Raw genomic sequence first — 22,697 nt, forward strand, 5'->3', positions numbered from 1 at the left:
TTACATATTCCGGTAGAGATTTGCCCCCTTGAGTCCAAAATCACCTTATCTGAAAAATTCTGAAAATTTCCTGCTTTATTTCTCGAGTTATTAATGAAAATCTTCAAAAATCTGTCTTGCTAGCGCTGTGCGTGTCGTCACCCCCGTCCATTCCTCCCTACTCCTTTGGCTGACATCCACTGCCCACTCCCCCGCTGCTACCCCCCCCCCTCCTCTCCCCCCCCATCCTCTCTCCCCCAGCCTCTGGCCCCCCTCCTCCTCTCCCCTCCATTCTCCCGCCCTCCCCTCATCTCCCCTCCCATCTCCCCTCCCTCTCCAACCTCCCTCCAGTTGCCATGTCAGCAGCATCCCAGGGTGCAGAAGTAAGCACTCCAGCAGCGCCCCGAGAAGCAGCAGCAGGTCGCCCCAGGGGGGCGGTCAAGCGGCGGGTTGGTGAAGGCGGATTACGGCGCTCACACATCTCCCGAGCTCGGGCTTGGACAGTTTTTTCGAGCACTGTGGACTCGAACCCGAGGTGATCAATAACCTGGCCAGGGAGAAGTTTGCCATTGATGCAGCCTTCGAAAGCCTTGCCATCAAGTTTCGCAGCATGAGCTGCTCAGACTCGGAGAGTGAGCCATCCCGGCACAGTAGCAGCGATAGCGGCAATCAGCCGGTCCCAGGAAAGAACAAGCCCCCGTTCCTCTGTCCTCTCGGTCATTGGGCGCACTGCCAGGGTCATCCAGTGGCTGTACGACTGCAAGAGGGCCAAGGAGCCCAAAGGCAAGATTCCCTCTGTTTTGGTGTAGAATAAAAAAATATATTGTGCCCCAATTTAAAAAAAAAAAAATTCACTCTGGATTTTTTGTTTGCTCTTGAAAAAAAGGGGGGGGGGGGGGTGACCGCACCCCACCTTCGGACGGCCATGGTTACTCCAGCATTTTGTGTCTATTCGGTTTAAACCAGCATCTGCAGTTCCTTCCTACACATAAATTGAAACGGAAATGAACTGCTGGAAACTTTACAAATTCCAGCTAGTTCAGTAAGGAAGTTTGGGGGAAGAAGCTTTCACACTTACATAATGCTAAGCCTCAGCAGTGAAATCTGCACCTTGTTAGTTAGCAGTGGATCATAAATGCCAATGACACCATCACCACCCACAACCCCACAAATGATGACATCTTTAAAGTATGCCCAACCTCTGTCAAATGCCTGCCGTCTATTCTCACACATTGCCATGCCGATAAAACCCTGTTGCTGCAAACACAGAGAGAGAGAGAGAGAACTTCAGCACACAGAATCATATATTCAGGCTTGGTAAGGCACTGGCGAGGCTTCATTTGGAGTATTGTGAGCAATTTTGGGCAAGTCAGTGGATATTTGTAAGGCAGAGATAGATAGATTCTTGATTAGTTCAGGTGTTGGGGTTATGGGAAGGCAGTAGAACAGAGTTAGGAGGGAGAGATAGATAATATAGATAATAGACAATAGGTGCAGGATTAGGCCATTCGAGGCAGCACCGCCGTTCAATATGATCAAGGCTGATCATCCCCAATCAGTACCCTGTTCCTGCCTTCTCCCCATATCCCCTGACTCCGCTATGTTTCAGAGCCCTATTGGGGTGGAAGATTGCAAACTTCACGTGGTCCGCCATGTTTCGACGAATGCAATCAACCCGGTGTGCACAATCAAATAAGATCAAATAGAACGAGTTGTCCTACAACTTAAGGCTGTGCACGCCACATGCAAGAAGAAGAGCCCTCTCTAGCTCTCTCTTGAAAGTATCCAGAGAACCGGCCTCCACCGCTCTTTGAGGCAGGGAATTCCACAGACTCACAACTCTCTGTGTGAAAAAGTGATTCCTCATCTGTGTTCAAAATGGCTTACCCCTTATTCTTAAACTGTGGCCCCTGGTTCTGGACTCCCCCAACATCGTGAACATGTTTCCTGCCTCTAGCGTGTCTTTCCTCAAATTAGGGGACCAAACTGCATACGATACTGCAGGTGTGGTCTCACTAGGGCCCTGTACAACTGCAGAAGGACCTCTTTGCTCCTATCAGATCAGCCATGATTGAATGGCAGAGTAGACATGATGGGCCAAATGGCCTAATTCTATTCCTGTCATTTATGACTTTATGACATACATATTGATGCATAAGAATATAATGGAAGGATGAGAGTCGGATCTTATAGTGCATATACAATTATTAAAGGATTGAACAGGCTAGACGCAGGAAAATGGTCCCAATGTTCTGGGAGTCCAGAACCAGGGGTCACAGTTTAAGAATAAGAGGTAGGCCATTTAGGACTGAGATGAGAAAAAACTTCTTCACCCAGAGAGTTGTGAACCTGTGGAATTCTCTGCCACAGAAGGCCATGGAGGATAATTTAGTGGAAGTTTTCAATAGAGAGTTAGATTCAGCTCTTAGGGCTAAAGGAATTAAGGGATATGGGGAAAAAGCAGGAACGGGGTACTGAATTTAGATGATCAGCCATGATCATATTGAATGACAGTGCTGGCTCGAAGGGCAGAATGGCCTACTCCTGCACCTATTTTTCTATGTTTCCATGTAATAATTTCCAACGTTTTGTGCACATTAAGTTGTGCTTTTATTATTGTGCAAGTAAGTAAGTTTATTGGCCAAGTATTCACATACAAGGAATTTGCCTTGGTGCTCCGCCCACAAGTAAGAACATGACATACAGTGACAGTTACGAATGACTCAGAAAACACTAAACATTAATAATAATAAAACATTAATGATAAAACACCATTAATCAAGCATGTGAACCAACAAAATACCAGATCAAAGGGAGGCTACAGATTTTTGGCTGTTGAGCAGAACAACTACTCATGGATAAAAACTGTTTTTATGTCCGGCAGTGGCAGCTTTGACAGTCCGGAGTCGCCTTCCAGAGGGAAGTGATTCAAAGAGTTTGTGACCAGGGTGAGAGGGGTCAGAGATGATCTTGCCCGCTCGCTTCCTGGCCCTTGCAACATACAGTTCATCAATGGTGGGAAGGTTGCAGCCAATAACCTTCTCAGCTGATCGGACGATTCGCTGCAGCCTCCAGGTGTCGTGCTTGGTGGCTGAGCCAAACCAGACCATGATGGAGAAGGTGAGAACAGACTCTACGATGGCCGTGTAGAATTGGACCATCATTGCCTGTGGCAGAGTGTGCTTCCTCAGCTGCTGTAGGAAGTACATCCTCTGATGGGCCTTTTTGACTGTGGAGTCGATGGTAGCCCCCCACTTAAGGTCCTTGGAGATGATGGTTCCCAGGAACTTAAAAGACTCCACAGATGTGACTGTGGTGTTGTTGATGATGAGTGGGGTGAGGGGAGGGGGAGCTCTCCTAAAGTTTACAATCAATTCCACTGTCTTAAGAGCATTGAGCTCTAGGTTGTTGCTACGGCACCAGGACGCCAGCTGTGACACTTCCTGTCTGTAGGCAGATTCCTCCCCATCCTGGATCAGTCCAATCAGGGTTGTGTCGTCCGGAAACTTGAGAAGGTTGACAGAGGTGTCTGTGGAGGTGCGGTCGTTGGTGTAGAGTAGAGAGTACGCGCCTTGCTGTGCTCCTATGCTGAGCGTTTGCGGGTCCGAGATGTGCTTTCCCAGCCTCACATGTTGCTTCCTGTCTGTCAGGAAGTTGGTGATCCACTGACAGAGCAGTTCAGGCACAGTTAACTCAGAAAGTTTGGAGTGTAGTAGCTCTGGCACAATGGTGTTGGATGCAGAGCTAAAATCAACAAATAGGATCCTCGCATAGGTCCCCTGGCGGTCTAGGTGCTGTAGGATGAAGTGCAAGCCCAGGTGACTGCATCATCCACAGATCTATTGGCCCGATATGCAAACTGCAGAGGGTCCAGCAGGGAGTTTGTGATATTTTTCAGCTTGGCCAGCACAAGCCTTTCAAGTGTCTTCATGACTACAGAGATCAGTGCAACAGGCCTGTAATCATTAAGACAAGTACTCCTTGCCTTTTTGGGTACAAAGACAATAGTGGAAACTTTGAAGCAGGCAGGGACAGTACATGTTTGCAGGGACTGGTTAAAAATGTCTGTATAGACTGGTGCCATCTGTTTGGCACAGAGCTTAAGAGTAGAGGGGGAAATATTGTCAGGTCCTGGAGATTTCCAGCTCTTTTGTCCTCTGAAAAGCCTCTCCATCTCCTCTATTTTTATTGTTGATTTGGATAAGTTATGTTGTGCAGCACAGAAGGTGTGGGTGATTGGGTGTGGTGGTGATTGGAGGGGGGGTGGGTGTATAAAGGCCCAGTCTTTGCAGACTGAGATCAGGCTGTGAGTGGGTGTGAAGTGGTGAATGGGAAGGAGAGGGTGCAGGGTCCATTCTTTGTAGACTGGGGTCTGGCTGTGTTGGTTGGGGAGGGGGTACCAGGGTTACATTTCTGATTTTCAAACCTGCAGTAAAACTCATTCATAGAAACATAGAAACATAGAAATTAGGTGCAGGAGTAGGCCATTCGGCCCTTCGAGCCTGCAACGCCATTCAATATGATCATGGCTGATCATCCAACTCAGTATCCCGTACCTGCCTTCTCTCCATACCCTCTGATTCCCTTAGCCACAAGGGCCACATCTAACTCCCTCTTAAATATAGCCAATGAACTGGCCTCGACTACCCTCTGCGGCAGAGAGTTCCAGAGATTCACCACTCTCTGGGTGAAAAAAGTTCTTCTCATCTCGGTTTTAAAGGATTTCCCCCTTATCCTTAAGCTGTGACCCCTTATCCTGGACTTCCCCAACATCGGGAGCAATCTTCCTGCATCTAGCCTGTCCAACCCCTTAAGAATTTTGTAAGTTTCTATAAGGTCGTTGGTCGGCTGACGATTGTCCAACGAGCGGGGGGCTTTCCTCTTGTAGCTGGTAATTTCTTGAAATCCCTTCCAAACTGAAGAAGAGTCACTAGCTGAGAACTTACTCCACAACTTCTCAGAGTACCTTTCTTGGCAGCTTTGATTCCTCTTCTCAGCTTGTACTTGGCCTGCCTGTAGAGGTCTGCATCCCCGCTCCTGTTGGGTCGCTCCGGTGGCAGCGACCCGGCACGGGGCTGAGGCGGCGTCCCGGCGGCTGCGACCTGAATCCGGGGCTCGGCCGCGCGGGCCAGTGGACGACATCGTCGGGAGCTCGCAGGTCACAGGTTGGTGACCTGTTTTTATGGAGCTCCCGTGGCAACAGCTGCATCCGCTGGACTGGAGGGCGGCATCTTCGGCAGCTTCGACCACCCCGGGCCGCGGAGCTTGAACCGGCCCGTTCGCGGAGCACATTTGTGCCGCGGGACTGAATTACCATCGCCCGGTGGGGTAACAACATTGGAGGCCTGGATCACCTCAGCGCAGAGGGAGAATGAGGAGGGAAAAGACAGTGACTTTAAGACTTTTGCCTCCATCACAGTGAGGAGGTGCCTAGTGAACTCACTGTGGTGGATGTTAATTTGTGTTTATTGTGTGTTCTGTTATTTATTATTATATGTATGACTGCAGGCAACAAAATTTTGTTCAGACTGAAAGGTCTGAATTACAAATAAAGGAATCTAATCTAATCTCCTCTTTAGACCGTCGGAGCTGTCTGAGTTCTGCAGTGAACCAGGGCTTGTTGTTCTTGCACCATGTTCGGGTCTTAGTTTGAATGCAACTGTCCTCGCAAAAGCAGACATATGATGATACAGTGTCGGTACACTCATCGAGGCTGTGGTTGCTTCCCTGAACACTTTCCAATCCGTGTAGTCAAAGCAGGATTGTAGGTTCTCAATGCCCTCATTTGTCCACCTCTTCGTTGTTCTGACCACAGGCTTAGCAGCTTTTAGTTTCTGCCTGTAGGTCGGAATAAGGTAAACTATGCAATGATCAGAGAGACCCAGACCCGCCCGGGGAACAGAGCGATATGTGTTCTTAATTGCTGTATAACAGTGATCGAGTGTTCTCTCCCCTCTGGTGGGGCAGGTAACATGAAGTCTGTACTTTGGAAGGTCACGGCTGAGGTTAGTTTTGTTAAAGTCCCCCAAAACAATGACCATGGAGACCGGGATGTCACTCTCTATCCTCATTACCTGGTCAGCGAGTTGCATTTGCGCCTCACGTACGCAGGCTTGGGGGGGAATGTAAACTCCAGCGATAATAAAGGAGTTAAATTTCCTCGGAGAGTAGAAGGGTTTGCAGTTTATGAAGAGGGATTCTAGGTTTGGAGAGCAAGAATTTGACAGTACCGTGATGAAGCTGACCAGTCCTGGTTGGTATAGAAGCATATTCCACCGCCTCTTGATTCCCTGCTGTCTCCACTTTGTGATCCGCTCTGTGAGGTTGGAAGCCAGCCAGTTGCAGCGCGCTGTCCGGGGTCGACTCACAAAGCCAGGCAGGTCTCGGTGAAACACAGGGCGGCAGCCCGAGAGAAGTCCTTGTGTGTCCGATGCAGGAGTTGCAGTTTGTCCACTTTGTTCCTGACAGAACGTACGTTTGCCAGGAATATGCTCAGGAGTGGTGTGCGTGATCCTCGTCGCCGGAGTGGGGTGAGTGCTCCAGGGCGCTTCCCACGGATCCTCCTCCGTCTCAAGACCTTGAACGTAGCGACGAGTATGTCCAAATAATCCAGCGAGTGAGAGAAATCCGGAACGATGTTTGGAGGTACCGTATGTCCGATGTTTATGAGTACCTCTCTCGTGAAAGTAATCTTTGTAGGGTTTTAGCAGATGACACAAATGAACAAACACACACAAAAATGCAAGGAGCAGTACACCGTGGCCGCCATCGTCGGCGCCAGCAGCAGCTACACTCCATTCCAGCAGCAACCACCATCCTTTATCTTACGGTATCATAGAAACATAGAAAATAGGTGCAGGAGTAGGCCATTCGGCCCTTCGAGCCTGCACCGCCATTCAATATGATCATGGCTGATCATCCAACTCAGTATCCCGTACCTGCCTTCTCTCCATACCCCCAGATCCACTTAGCCACAAGGACCACATCTAACTCCCTCTTAAATATAGCCAATGAAGTCAAGTCAAGTCAAGTCAAGTTTATTCGTCACATACACATACGAGATGTGCAGTGAAATGAAAAGTGGCAATGCTCATGAAATTTGTGCAAAAAGACAAACAAACAGACAACCAAACAAACTACAAACAGAATGTAACAGAATCACATATTCTTTTCCATATAGCAGTAGTGTGGTACAGTAAAGTTAGTCCCTGGTGAGATAGGAGTTTACAGTCCTAATGGCCTCTGGGAAGAAACTCCTTCTCAACCTCTCCGTTCTCACAGCATGGCAACGGAGGCGTTTGCCTGACCGTAGCAGCTGGAACAGTCCGTTGCAGGGGAGGAAGGTCAGGAAATCTCCCATGATTTCATTGGCTCTGGAGTTGTACCTCCTGATGTATAGTTCCTGCAGGGGGGCAAGCGAAGTTCCCCTAGTGCGTTCGGCCAAACGCACTACTCTCTGCAAAGGCTTCTTGTCCTGGGCAGAGCAATTCCCAAACCAGATTGTGATATTTCCGGACAAGATGCTTTCCACAACCGCTGAGTAGAAGAACTGGAGGATCCTCGGAGACACTCTGAATTTCCTCAATTGCCTGAGGTAGTAAAGGCACTGCCTTGCCTTACTCACGGGTGCTGCGGCGTGTGATGTCCATGTCATATCCTCAGAGATGTGGACTCCCAGGTATTTAAAACAGCTCACCCTATCCACAGTATTCCCATTTATCCTCAATGGTGTGTACGTCCTTGGACGATGTGCCCTCCTAAATCCATGATCAGCTCCTTAGTTTTTTTTGATGTTCAAGAGGAGGCTGTTATCCTGACACCAGAGTGCCAGATCAGCCACCTCCTCCTGGTAGGCCTTCTCATCGTTGTCTGAGATCAGGCTCACCACCACAGTGTCTTCAGCAAACTTGATTATTGAGTTGGAGCTGAACCTAGCCACACAGTAATGTGTGTACAAGTAGTACAATAGGGGGCTGAGGACGCAACCCTGGGGCGATCCTGTGCTCAGGGTGACGGACTTCAATGTATTCCCTCCTATCTTGACTACCTGGTGCCTGGCGGTGAGATATTCCAGGGCCCAGGCACACAGGAGGGTGTTGAGCCCTAATTCCAGTAGCTTCTCGGCCAGTCTGGTGGGGACTATCGTGTTGAAGGCTGAACTGAAGCAGGGCTTGAAATTAGCGGTTGCCCGGGTGCCACTGACCACCCAAAGTGCCGCCGGGCAACCTAAACGGCGAGTCATGTTGCCCGGCTTGGCAACTTGGTTTATACCGAAGATAGACACAAAAAATTGGAGTAACTCCGCGGGTCAGGCAGCATCTTTGGAGAAAAGGAACGCGACGTTTCGTGTCGGCGACGGCTGTATTGCGGGGCAAAGATACTAGGTGCGTGGTGACGAAGAGTCGGAGCAAATGACGGGCCCCGAACAGCAGCAGCAGTGGCCGCGACAGTGGCTCCATCTCCTCCTCCTCCCGCACCCACCCACCCTGATAAGGGCCGCTGCTTGCAAAACCGCTAACGGCGTTTTCAAAACAGACTCTCCCGCACGCCGAGGCCTCCCCCTTCCTCCCTCCTCCCTGCCTCAGCGTGCGGGAGGGTTTGTTTTGAAAGCGCCGTTAGCGGGTTTGCAAGCAGTGGCCGCTATCAGTGAGGAGGAGTTGGAGCCGCTGTCCCGGCCGCTGTTGCCGCTGTGCGGGACCCTTCATTCGCTCCGACCCTTCTGAACTTCAGGAAGTCCAGAGGTGGCACGCACACCCCCATCCACACACCAGAGTAGATCATTAACGGGACGGAGGTGGAACGTGTTTCTAGCTTCAGGTTCCTGGGAGTCAACATCTCCGATGACCTCTCTTGGACCCACAATACCTCTACTCTGATCAAGAAGGCTCATCAGTTGGAGCTGAACCTAGCCACACTAATGTGTGTACAGGTTCCTGAGGAGACTGAGGAGAACCCTGGGGCCATCTGTCTCCTCAAATCCGATGAATTCCCTCCTATCTTGACTACCTGCTGCACCATCGAGAGCATCCTTACCAACTGCACACAGTAGGGTATGGCAACTTCCAGTGTCTCCGACCGGAAGGCACTGCAGAGGGTGGTGAAAATTGCCCAACGCATCACCGGTTCCACGCTCCCCTCCATTGAGGCTGTCCAAAGCAAACGCTGTCTGCGGAGGGCGCTCAGCATCGCCAAGGACTGCTCTCACCCCATCCATGGACTGTTTACCCTCCTACCATCCGGGAGGCGCTACAGGTCTCTCCGTTGCCGAACCAGCAGGTCGAGGAACAGCTTCTTTCCGGTGGCTGTCACTCTACTAAACAACGTACCTCGGTGACTGCCAATCACCCCCCCCCCCCCCTCCCCCCCCCCCCCCCCCGGGCGTTTTTAAAACAAACTTCCCGCATGCCGAGGCCTCCCCCTTTGCTATGTCGCTCTTCAAGGGAGATGCTTTTGAAAGCGCATTTCGTTGGCTCTGTACAGTACACGGCTATCAGTGATGACAATTAAAATTGTCGCTGAATCTGCTGCCGCTGTGTGGGACCCTTCTGAATCTGAATCTTCTGAAGCAGCTGCACCATAGATCCTATAGCTATAGGATGTTTGAGCTGCACGGCTCGGCCCCGCTCCTTGCTGTTGGCTGGCGTGGGAGGGAGGCGGTGGCGAGGAAATCCCAACGGCCAAGGCAGCGGGACGATGTTGTCCGAGGAGCGCTGACCTTCCTTCCTCCACACCTCGCCCTCCCCCCCCCCCCCCCTCTCTCTCTCTCTCTCCTCTCTCTTCTCCTTGTACGCCCCCTCCACCCCCCCCACCTTATCTTGGGACCCCTCCTCTCCATCCTGCACTCATCCCCATTCCCACCTCTATTGAGTCCTCAATGACATCCCCTGTGCTCCCATCCCCATCTACCCCCCTCCCCCATCTATTCATCCTGCACTGATCACCCTATCCACCTCGCATTGATTCTCCTGCCACCCCCCCATCCATCCTACACTGGTCCCCCAATTCATCCTGTACTTACCCCCCTTCCCATCCATCCTGCACTTCACCTCCATCCATCCTGTACTGATCCCCCATCCATCCTGTACTAATCCATGCATTCATCCCGTACTGACCCACCCTCCATTTACCCTGCACCTTCCCCTCATTCATCCTGTAGTGACCCCCATTCATCCTGCACAGACCCTCCAATCCACACTGTACTGACCCATCTCCCCCCATTCATCCTGTGCTAATCCCACCCCCACTTCCATCCTGTACTGATCCTCCCATTCAAGAAAAATGGGGGAAACAGTCTGAAGACGGGTCTCGACCCGAAACGTTGCTTATTTCCTTCGCTCCATAGATGCTGCCTCACCCGCTGAGTTTCTCCTGCACTTTTGTCTACCCCCATCCATCCCGTACTGAACCCCCCCATTCAACACCACTGACATTCCCTGTGCTCTCCCCTCACAATTTTACCTACTCCAACCAACACGTACTAATTCACCTGCCTCAATCCATCCATTCTGCCCCGACTGCCTTCTAACCCCCCACCCCCGCCATCTATCCACCCCACACTGATTCACACACACACACACCCCTCCCCCTGACCCTATTGTGCTGGAGATGTTTATTTTAGTCCGTAAAGATGGATTAATTATATTGTGAACACGTGAAACATTAAAACCGCAGTGTTCGATTGTCACTGCTGCCGTTGACACATCATTACAGAATTCATTTTAAAAGCAAATCAATGCTCTTAATATGGAGTATCTGTACTGTAGTTATTTAATGAGCAACATTCACAACCATACGTGTATCCAGGTTTTACTTCTACTGTCGATCATATACATCACAAATTTGGTCAGGAGATATTTCAGTTCCAACCACATTTTAGTTTGGAAGTGGAAAGAACTAATAGAAATTGCATTCATTGCAATGTGTAAAAAGAGTTGAGATACTGTATTATAATTTTGCTGCATGTCATTGTGGGATATATCATTTCTTGATTGGTGAATATGTTTAGTTTGTGACTTTATTTGAAGCAGAAATAATATGTGAATGCTTCATTGAGTATAATTCCGACTGGTAACTACGCACTTCGTCCGAGCACATTATCGCACGCGTCATGCAAACCGTCTTAAATGACCACCTAAGCTGTCATTTGGCAACCTAAAAAGCTGCCAAGGTTGCCCGGCTGGCAACAGGGAAAAAAAGTTAAGCGAGAGCCCTGTGAAGTCTATGAACAGCATCCTCACGTAGCCCCCCCCTTCTGGCTGTCAAGATTAGAGAGAGCGGTGTGCAAAACCGGATCTGCTCGGACGGTATGCAAATTGTAATGGGTCCATGTTGCGAGGGAGGAAGGCGCAGATGTGTTTCTTCAGCAGCCTCTCAAAGCATTTCATGACTACCGAGGTGAGGGCCACCGGACGGTGGTCATTCACACAGGCTGGGGAGCCATTTTTTGGTACCGGTACAATGATGGATTTTTTGAAGCAGGCATGGACCACAGACTGCTTCAAAAAATTGAACTGGCCTCAACTACCTTCTGTGGCAGAGAATTCCAGAGATTCACCACTCTCTGTGTGAAAAATGTTTTTCTCATCTCGGTCCTAAAAGACTTCCCCCTTATCCTTAAACTGTGACCCCCTTCCCCAACATCGGGAACAATCTTCCTGCATCTAGCCTGTCGAACCCCTTAAGAATTTTGTAAGTTTCTATAAGATTCCCCCCTCAATCTTCTAGATTCTAGCGAGTACAAGCCGAGTCTATCCAGTCTTTCTTCGTGAAAGTCCTGACATCTCAGGAATCAGTCTGGTGAACCTTCTCTGTACCTTCTCTATGCCAATAATGTCTTTCCTCAGATCATTTAATTGCACCTGCAGTCCTTCAATAGTGTTAGATTATTTGCAGGTGGGATGGAGCTGGGGATGGGGTAGTTTTGATAATATAGCAACAGTGCAACTCTGGACAGCTCTTATAAAATCATAAATTACTACCCAATTGTCCTGCAGGGTAGATTGTGTCTTTATCATAAAGTGGAAGGCAGAGCACTCCAACTTTTTAAAATGCGGCGCCATGCTTCCATGTCTCTGCATCACTCTGTACTGTTCCTCTGTCCTCCAGTCCATCTCTGACATTTTCCTTTCTTCTTTCCATAACCCACATAACCCAAATGTTCTCAGGCTCTTCATATCTATCAACATCCAACTCACTGGTTTGAAACTTTAACTTTCAGATTCAGATTCAGATTCAGATTCAATTTTAATTGTCATTGTCAGTGTACAGTACAGAGACAACGAAATGCATTTATTTTATTTTATTCTCCAGAGAAGCAGTCTCAAATTTAGATTTATTTAATTGAATAGCCATTTCTAGGATTTGATCAGGGATGAGTGTAGTGCCAGGAAGATGGCATTGTCCATGGACCTGTTGTGGTGGTAGGCGAACTGCAGTTGGTCAAGGCTGCTTGGTAGACTGGATTCAATGCATTCTATAACTAGCCTCTCAAAGCATTTCATGCATCTTCACCAAAGTTTACACAATCTCAAAATGTAATTGAAAAGGATCCTGACTAAGTAAGCTCCACCATTAATTTATTGCCCCATTTCGTTACATTCACATCTAGCGACAGGTCATAGTTTCTTCCCAGCTGTTAACAGGCAACTGAACCATACCATCAACATGTAGAGAGCGATCCTGGGCTACTATCTACCTCACTGGAGACCCTTGGACTATCTTTAATTGGACTTTACACTTGCACTAAACATTATTCCCTTTATCATGTATCTGTACAGTGCGGATGGCTCGACTGCAATCACGTAATCTTTCCACTGAGGCAACAACAGAATAAACTGAGCAAAACTATTAATTTGGAAACTGTCTTGAAAAGTAGTTCATTTTTCTCAGAACTCAGTGAAATCCATTAACATGCTCATTCTCCCTTGATCCGGTAGCTATTAGGGTATCACCAGGTTTGCATACTTAACCAAAAAGTTACTCATTGTATCTTAAATGTCCTTGCCTTTGTTTACTTGACAATCCTTAAATTTTGGAGAAAACTATACCCAGAGGAAAAGAATACGGTTTTAATGTCAATTCACTGTATAGGACATTATTATCTTAATACTTTGCTGGCTGAGAATGTAGAGAAACAAGCAAATTTAAATATAAACTATTTTAAAACAGGTATCCAAAACCAGGTTCTCAGCTGGAAGTTTTAAGGAGGTTTGGCTTTTATTTCTATTATACTAAAACTCTTCCCTTTGTTCTTGACATTCTAAATGTCTGTGTGAACCAGGGTTGTGTTGGCTTTCTTTTAATCTCCTTAACTTGTATCTTCTTCCAAATGCTTGGCCACAGCCTTCCCATTTTCACACATGCTATTCACATTTTCTCAGCTGACATGATACATATCTTCCCGTCGCATTTCAACCTATATTTAACGTTATTAACTTTTTAAAAACAGCTTCAAAATATTAAAGTTTTCAATGTTCTAATTTTGAAGGAAAAAATGCCGACGGACATCACAATACATTCACACGCTGCGGGCGCGAGGGAATTCCGACATTCCGACCAGCTCGGCCCATCTGGGATCCCTCGCCCTCTCCATCTCTACCCTCCCTGCCCCGACTCTACATCCCTCTCTCTACCCACCTCTCTCTAACCCCTCCCTCTCTGCCCCTCCCCTTCTCTACCCCCCTCAGCTCCCTCTCCCTCTGTACCCCCACCCCCCTCTAGCACTCCAACCCGCTCAGCCCTGCTGGGATCCGTTCGGCCCCGCACGCTCGGCTCCGCGCAAACAAGGAGGGCTCCAAGCACTGGATTTGGAACGAGGGGCCCATCGTTGATAGTTACATCGGCTTCATTGAAAGTTACCGTGACCTCCTATGGCTCCAGTTTGAAGGGTTTGAGGCGCTGGTGAACAAGGACATGAGTGCCAGGTAAACCCGGCTAGTGGCCTCTGCTGAGCAGCTGCTGCCCCAGCTACCCTGGCCCCAGCCCTTTAAGAAGGACCAATTCCTCAAGCCCGACTTCACCTCCCTCGACGTGATCACTTTCACTGGCAGCGGCATCCCAGCCGGCATCAATATCCCCAAATACGATGATATCCGTCAGACGGTGGGATTTAAAAACGTCTCGCTCGGTAATGTGCTGGCAGTGGCCTACTATACCCAGAAGCTCTCCTTCCTGGAGGATCACGACAAGGACCTGTACATCAAGTGGAAAGGCCTCTTCCTCGACGACCAGGTCGGCCTTCACGAGCTGCTGGGTCACGGCAGCAGGAAGCTCTTCGTCTAGGACAGTGGTTCCAAACTATGGCCCGCCGGCCACGAGATTTTATCCGTCCCGCAGCAAGCTCAACGCAGGACGGAGTGTGTGTCCGTTAGGCGTCCAGTCGATTCGAGGAGCGCGGCGGCCCGTAGCTGCTCTTAGTGTTATTACCGGGTAGGTCCCTCGAATGGTCAGAGCCGAGACATCACAGAGCCGCCGTGAAGAAGGGTGCAATGGGGAGGTTGTTCGGCGGCGACTGTCAGAATGGGTCGGCGGTGCATTATAAAGTGCGATCGTTCCTCTCTGCCTCCCACTCTCCTCTCTGCCTCTCTCTCTCCTCTCTGCCTCGACAAAAAACTGGACCCACTGCAGTTCGCCTACTGCCACAACAGATCAACGTTGGATGCGATCTCGCTGGCTTTCCACTGGATCACTTGGACAACAAAAACTATATGTCAGGCTGTTATTCATTGATTACAGCTCGGCATTTAATACAATCATCCGCTCCAAGCTGGTTACCAAACTCGCAGAACTGGGTCTCTGCGCATCCCTCTGTAATTGGATCCTCGACTTCCTCATCCACAGACCACAGACTGTTCGAATTGATGGAAAGGTGTCAGTCTCGATAACAATCAGCACGGGAGCACCTCAAGGCTGCGTGCTCAGGCCCCTGCTGTACTCACTCTATACTCATGACTGCGTAGCTGGTAATAGCGCGAACACCATCATCAAGTTCTGTGACGACACCACTGTTGTGGGACGTATCACTGATGGAGATGAGTCAGAGTATAGGAGAGAGATTGGCCGACTGACCAAATGGTGTCAGCACAATAACCTGGCCCTTAACACCAGCAAAACCAAGGAACTGATTGTGGATTTGGAAGAGGTAGGATAGGGACCCACAGTCCCGTTTATATCAACGGGTCGATGGTGGAAAGGGTCAAGAGCTTCAAATTCATGGGCGTGCACATCTCTGAAGATCTCTCCTGATCCGAGAACACTGATGCAATTCTAAAGAAAGCACATCAGCGCCTATACTTCCTGGGAAGATTACGCAGAGTCGGTTTGTCAAGGAGGACTCTCTCTAACTTCTGCAGGTGCACAGTACAGAGCATGCAACAGAAAGGGCTGCAACAGAAATATCATGGATATCAACTGCCTGAAAAAAGATTACAAGCAGTGATTATGATCTTCGATTACTGAAATCAGTTGATTCCAGAAAGTCGTAATGTGCTCAACAAAAAGACAAGATGCTGTTCCTCAAATTACCATTGGGCTTCACTGGAACCACACAGTACTCTGAGATTAGACGACTAGCGGGACAGGGATATGAAAGAACAAGAAATTGAAAACCAGAAAGGAAAAGTTAAGTGAGAGAACCTGGGTGGATCAGAAGCAGAGAGAAAAGAACACATGGAGTGCAGGTTACTAGGAAATGGAACCTCCATTGTATATTCAATTAGTTCGTAGACTACCCCAAGCAGAATACAAGGTGTTGTACTTCACGTTCGCAACTTCCCTGAGCCTGCACTTACTCCATTTCATCCGACACCAGCATTTGTGCCTTTTTTGCCTCCATTTATTATCTTCTCGCTTCTACCTAACCCTTTCCTTCCCGCATTTGGTTCCATCTGACTCCTTTTATTCTCCTCGTTCGTTTCTACCTACCTGCTGTCTCCCGATACAACCTCTCCCAAGCCATCACCCATCTGCCCATCATCTGCCTCCTCAACCTATAATCCACCAGCTCTCACCTCTTTATTTTGGCCATCTTCCCTCTATACCCTCAGTCCTGCTACAGGGTCTCAACTCAAAATGTCAACCATTTCTCTGCCTCCATAGATGCTGTCTAACTGCTGAGTTCCTCCAGAAATTAGTTTTTTGTTTAAGACATGTAATGAAGAGTGTATATGAATAACCGTATACTGCGTTGGACTGAGACCTTATTATGTACTGAGGGAGTTCTCCCACATCGTCACCATTATTGTTTATATTCCTCCTCGAGCCGAGCCTGTAGTCGCGTGTGACGTCTTCCAATAGACTGAGGTGAGATTACAGACCCGACACCCGGACGTTCTCATTGCCTTATCAGGAGACTTCAGTCATGTGAACATCGGCCCCCACTTGTCGGGCTTCTCACAGTATGTTGACTGTCCCACAAGGCACAATAAGACTCTGGACTTGTGCTATGTCAATGTCAAGGAGGCCTATAGTGTCTTAGCCTTTCCACCGCTTGGCAACTCAGATCACAACCTGGTTTATCTAAGGCCTTCTTACAAACCCTGTGTACTGAGTCAGCCTGCAACCACCCGGTCCTTCAGAAAGTGGACACCAGAGACCAGTGAATCACTGAGGGCCGGCTTTCAATGCACAGACTGGGACATACTGATGGAGCCACAGGAATTCAGCAGCAGTATGGACATCGACAGGATGACTACATCAACGTCTGTAGGGATGTTGTTGTGCCAGTAAGAACTGTTTGTTGCTTTCCCAATAGCAAACCTTGGATTACAAGCAACATCAAGAGCCTCCTAAACGAAAAAAAGGAGGCTTTCAAGGTTGGTGATCGGGAAAAGATCAAGAGGGTACAGCACCACCTGAAAAGGAGCATGAAGCAGGCAAAAAGGGACTATAAAAGGAAGCTGGAGAGGAAACCGCAGCACAACAACATCAAAGAGGTGTGGAGAGGAATGAAGACCATATTGACTTCAAGTAGAAGAGAAGCCTGCCGTCAGGAGACGTAGATAAGGCCAATGAGTTCTATAACAGGTTTGATCTGGTATCCCCTCCCACCTCCACTGGTGCAGCCTCTCCCCCGCCATCACCTCCACGAGGCAGCCCCCTAACACCACATCTGCAGCACCTCCTAAGCCGTCCCACAACCGCTTAACTGTTCTTCACGGCGGACGAGGTGCAAGCTGAGCTGAGGAGGCTGCGTGTGCCCTGGTAAAGCAGCTGGCCCTGATGGTGTATGTCCCAGGCTACTGATAGACTGTGCGGCTCAGCTGGCGGAGCCTCTCCAGACCATTTTCAACCTGAGCCTCCAGTCACGGAGGGTGCCAGGTCTGTGGAAAACATCATGTCTCGTGCTGGTTCCCAAAGCAGGGCGGACCAACCAAGAACAACGACCACAGACCGGTGGCCCTCACATCCCATATCATGAAGCCAATGGAGCGGCTACTCATTCGTCTCCTGAGACCACGTCGAGCACCCACTACAGTTTGCATATCAGGACAACATTGGGGTGGATGACTCAGTCCTCTACATGCTGCACCGTATCTACTTCTTTTTGGATGAACCAGGTGGCTATGTGAGGATGGTACACAAAAATGCTGGAGAAACTCAGCGGGTGCAGCAGCATCTATGGAGCGAAGGAAATAGGCGACGTTTCGGGCCGAAACCCTTCTTCAGACTGACTATGTTCTTCGACTTCTCAAGTGCGTTCAACACCATCCAACCCCTGATTCTGAAAGACAAGCTTAAGAAGATGGGGGTGGACTCCACCTTTATTTGCATTGCAGTAAGATGATGGGCACCTCCGCTTCTTAGCAGTGGTCCTGAGCCCCCTGTTTGCATTCCAACTTTTAGATCTTACTGCACTTATGTAAAGAAAAATCTGGACGTGGCCTCAGTGCGCAATGAAGCAATGGTGTTTTCACCAAAACTCCATTGCATAACTCACAAAGCTGTACTACACCACTGAATTTCTAGGTCAAGATTTTGATTTTCACAGGAACTTAACAAGTATACAGTAAACATTTTATGGTGAATACTTACGACATTTCCCACTTCCTATAATAATCTCTCAAAACATATTTCCATTACTGTTAGTATTTCGACTGATATAAAAACCACATCCTCAGATTCACTACAAGTAACATGGATTTCTATTTATCAATTGCATTAATGTACATTTACATGCAAAGATAGATAAACTATTAACTGTATTATTAGGAAGTTGGTAAGTGTAAAAGAGATAAATTTCATAAAAAGTATACCAAATCCTGAGAGATAAAAGTGAAATGAGACTCAAACTGCAGTTTTTCAATGCCAATATACACCAATCACAGACCTGTCAAATAGTTCTCCTCCTGTGACCAGCTCGAGGACCAAGTTAATCTCTAATGGAGTCTCAAAGATCTCTTTCAGTCTAATCTATAAAAATAATTAATTTGTGTCAAAAATATTAATTACAATTATTATAGATTTTTTTTTACTACTCCTTTAATAAGCAATTGAAATAGGATTACATAAGATACATGGCGTAGAAAAGATCATTCAACCCAGCTAGTCCATAACATGTTTATGTTCCATTTGAAGCTCTGCTCATCTCCTTGTTTCATCCCCCCCATATGTTTGTCTCCTTAAATATCTGTACTATTTATTTCACCAGTCCCTGAGTTTGAGAATTTTACAATTTTTTTTAGGTAACATATATCAATTAAACTGATAACAGGTTCAGTATTTATGTTCAATTATAACAATAGAACCCAAAATACAATGGGTACTGCATATAATGAATGGCTTTGCTTTTATTTGTACTTGACATTCTTTGCACATGGAAATATAATGGGTAGCCTTCATAAACACCATAAAGATGTCAAAACAGCTAACAAAAGCCATAAAATAGCAAGGAGGGAAAAATTACAACAGATGTTAAAATTAACATGAAAATATGGAATTAAAAAAAAGATGTACTCCGCTGAGTATATCTCAAGTGTGATATTGTACTTGAAGAAAGGAAATACGTTGAATGATTACTTCTAGTTAGATTTTACCTTACATTCATCATGGCTCCGTTTTCAAATACTGCAATATTAACAGGGACGTTCATAGAGCAGAATTTGTAAAATGCTTTTGAGAGATGTTTTAAAAAATATACTGCAAACCGCAACAAAAGTGACAGTGAAATAGTTGGTTTTGGGGAATGAACCTGGCATGTTGAAAGGATAGTTGAGCAGCATATCGAGGCTGAAATCACAACTAATTAATATTAGCATAGATTTACACACTTCTGAGGAAGTGACACAAGTGATTGATGGAACATAGATGTTGTCCTCATGGACTTTTGTAAGGCATTTGATAAGGTCCCTGATGGTAGGTGGATCCATCTTGGTGGACTGGATTCAAAACTGACTTGATCACAGTGGTGGAGGGCTATTTCTTTGACTGGTCATTTGTGACCAGTGGTGTGTCACATGGCAAAGAACTTTGGAGTTGTAGACAGTGAAGAAGGTTGTCAAATATATAGTAGGATAAAGAGCAGTTGGAGAAATAACAAATGGTGTCCAATTAATACAAGTATAAGGCGTTTCATTTTGGGTTAACTACAAGGTGGAAAATATATGATTATTGACAGGACTCTAAACAGCATTGACAGTCTTAGGATGCAAATCTATATCTACCCAAGAGACAATCCATGTGGGAAAACGTACAAACTCCATTCAGACAGTACCCACAGTGATGGTTGAACCCAGCTCTCTGGTGTTGTAAGGCAGCAACACTATCACTGCGCCACTGTAATTGTGAGATATGGATCATGTGCAGGCAGGTGAGATTACATTGAGTTAGTGCTTTATTTGCCACAGACATTTTGGGCCAAAATGCCTGTTCCTCTACTGTACTGTTCTATGTTTTAGAGCCTTATAGAATTTTTCGAGGATGTAACTAGTAGAGTGGATAAGGGAGAACCAGTGGATGTGTTATATCTGGACTTCGACAAGGTCCCACATAAGAGATTAGTATACAAACTTAAAGCACACGGTATTGGGGGTTCAGTATTGATGTGGATAGAGAACTGGCTCGCAGACAGGAAGCAAAGAGTAGGAGTAAACGGGTCCTTTTCACAATGGCAGGCAGTGATTAGTGGGTTAGCAAGGCTCAGTGCTGGGAGCTATTTACAATATATATTAATGATTTGGACGAGGGAATTGAATGCAACATCTCCAAGTTTGCGGATGACACAAAGCTGGGGGCAGTGATAGCTGTGAGGATGCTAGGAGGCTGCAAGATGACTTGGATAGGCTGGGTGAGTGGGCAAATGCATGGCAGATGCAGTATAATGTGGATAAATGTGAGGTTATCCACTGGTGGCAAAAACAGGAAAGTAGACTATTATCTGAATGTTGGCCGATTAGGAAAAGGGGAGATGCAACGAGATCTGGGTGTCATGGTACACCAGTCATTGAAAGTAGGCATTCAGGTGCAGCAGGCAGTGAAGAAAGCGAATGGTATGTTAGCATTCATAGCAAAATGATTTGAGTATAGGAGCAGGGAGGTTCTGCTGCAGTAGTGCAGGGTCTTGGTGAGACCACACCTGGAGTATTGCATACAGTTTTGGTCTCCTAATCTGAGGAAAGACATTCTTGCCATAGAGAGAGTACAGAGAAAGTTCACCAGACTGATTCCTGGGATGTCAGGACTTTCATATGAAGAAATACTGGATAGACTTGGCTTATACTCGCTAGAATTTAGAAGATTGAGGGGGGATCTTATAGAAACTTACAAAATTCTTAAGGGATTCGACAGGCTAGAAGCAGGAAAATTGTTCCCGATGTTGGGGAAGTTCAGAACAAAGGGTCACAGTTTAAGGATAAGGGGGAAATCTTTTAGGACTGAGATAAGAAAAACATTTTTCACACAGAGAGTGGTGAATCTCTGGAATTCTCTGCCACAGAAGGTAGTTGAGGCCAGTTCATTGGCTATATTTAAGAGGGAGTTAGATGTGGCCCTTGTGGCTAAAGGTATCAGGGGGTATGGTGAGAAGGCAGGTACAGGATACCGAGTTGGATGATCAGCCATGATCATATTGAATGGCGGCGCAGGCTCGAAGGGCCGCATGGCCTACTCCTGCACCTATTTTCTATGTTTTCTATGTTCTTAACACATGGAGCAAAATAAGGCAAAAAAGAGAACCTTAGGACATACAGTGACAGCTTAACCTAATAGAGATTTAGCGTGGGTAGAAAGGGTTCAGAATAAAATAAAAATGAAATTAATAATGCACCTTAAATACAAAAGACCGGTAATAAATATGGGTGATTGACAACATGAGTTATAATGATTGAAAGGTTGTGTGCAGTTTGTTCCACAAGACGTGGATCACTCGTATTTTATGATATTTATCTATATCATATCCATATCCATATATATCAAATCGATATACTTTTAAAAGTGTGTGTGTGTGTGCGCGTGCATCTTCTCGAAAAAAAAGACGTGCTAATGTTAAAATTTTTACATATCCCGATAGAGATTTTCCCCTGGAGTCCTAATTCGCCTTATCTGAAAAATTCATGTTTATTTCTCCAGTTATTAATGAAAATCTTCAAGAATCTGAAAAGACTTTGGAAACAAAAAAGCTGGCTTCTTGCTCGCGCTGCGAGTGACGTTACCCCCCATAGGGTCAATTGGTATTGCAATTGGGAAGATACTATTGGGATTTTGTTTTCAACTCCAGTGCTCGGGGAAGCTCACGAGCTATGATCTTTGCTGAGGTGTGCTCGAATCTTACCTTCGGCAATGGTACCCGGGCGTGGCGTCGAAGGACGAGAAGCCGAAGCAAAGAAGTAAAAGCCAAATAACCGAACGGAAATGAAACCGAAAAGCCAACTAATCTAAAGCTTATGAAGCCAAAAAGTCAACTAACTGAAAGGGCGGTTGGCCTAAAAGCCAACTATCCGAAAGGGTGGGATGCCTAAAAGCAAACTCACCAAAAGGCTACTATGCCGAAACGCCAACTCACCGAAAGGCCGCACTGCCGAAAAGTAAAATAACGGACATGACTCCACCGGGGGGGAGTGGGACTTGTCAGCGATTGGTCCAGACACTCGCATCCATCACATCACTGGCCGGTGGAGATGGAGGGTGGGGGTCATTTTCCCACACAAGCCATAGGTGACTGGGCACCTGAACCCGAGCATCACGTTGTATGCGGCCGAAGGAGCGCATCCCTCGGGACAGCCCCCACTTTCCCACGGACACGGCCGCCCTCTGCATCGTCTCCCCCTGTGCGGCCGCACTGTGACAGGCTGCGAGTCGACAGCGCGCACACACACACACACACGGGGCCGGATGGAACAGAGGTGTGGGACAGGCTGGTCCCTCCGCCCACCCAGAGTCACTGACCGCGATGCACCGCCATCGGACCCCAACCCCCACACCAAGGTGATTCACCCCCCCCCACCCCCCGACACCCGGAACCCGACCCACACACGGGATGATTCATTCCCTGACACCTACACTGGGTGATTCACCCCCCACCCCGGCCGCGGGGACAGACGGCTCGGCGCATTGCCAGCCATTGTAAATCGCTTTCAACACATGGGGGGGGACACAAATTCCCTGGCGGGCCGATGACAAGTGTGCATGATAACAAATAATTTTATCTCCTTACCCCCCACCCCTTGACAACAAAAAGCACGTTTTATTTAATGTTTAAACACAATAATACCGTCTGGTTGTCTCAA

The 22,697-nt window shown here is 47.5% G+C and overlaps 1 protein-coding gene across 1 annotated transcript in view; it reads right to left on the bottom strand.

Moving 5' to 3' along the window:
• The window catches only part of LOC129695840 (calcium/calmodulin-dependent protein kinase type IV-like), a 108,123-nt gene that overhangs the window by 54,432 nt on the left and 30,994 nt on the right, over positions 1-22,697 (bottom strand). Inside the window, exon 4 of the mRNA XM_055633210.1 lies at positions 18,305-18,387. Coding sequence (XP_055489185.1) covers positions 18,305-18,387 — 83 coding nt within the window. The remainder of the gene's footprint in view (positions 1-18,304; positions 18,388-22,697) is intronic.

The sequence above is a fragment of the Leucoraja erinacea genome, chromosome 3 (genome assembly GCF_028641065.1).
Source record: "Leucoraja erinacea ecotype New England chromosome 3, Leri_hhj_1, whole genome shotgun sequence".
Lineage (NCBI taxonomy): Eukaryota > Metazoa > Chordata > Chondrichthyes > Rajiformes > Rajidae > Leucoraja > Leucoraja erinaceus.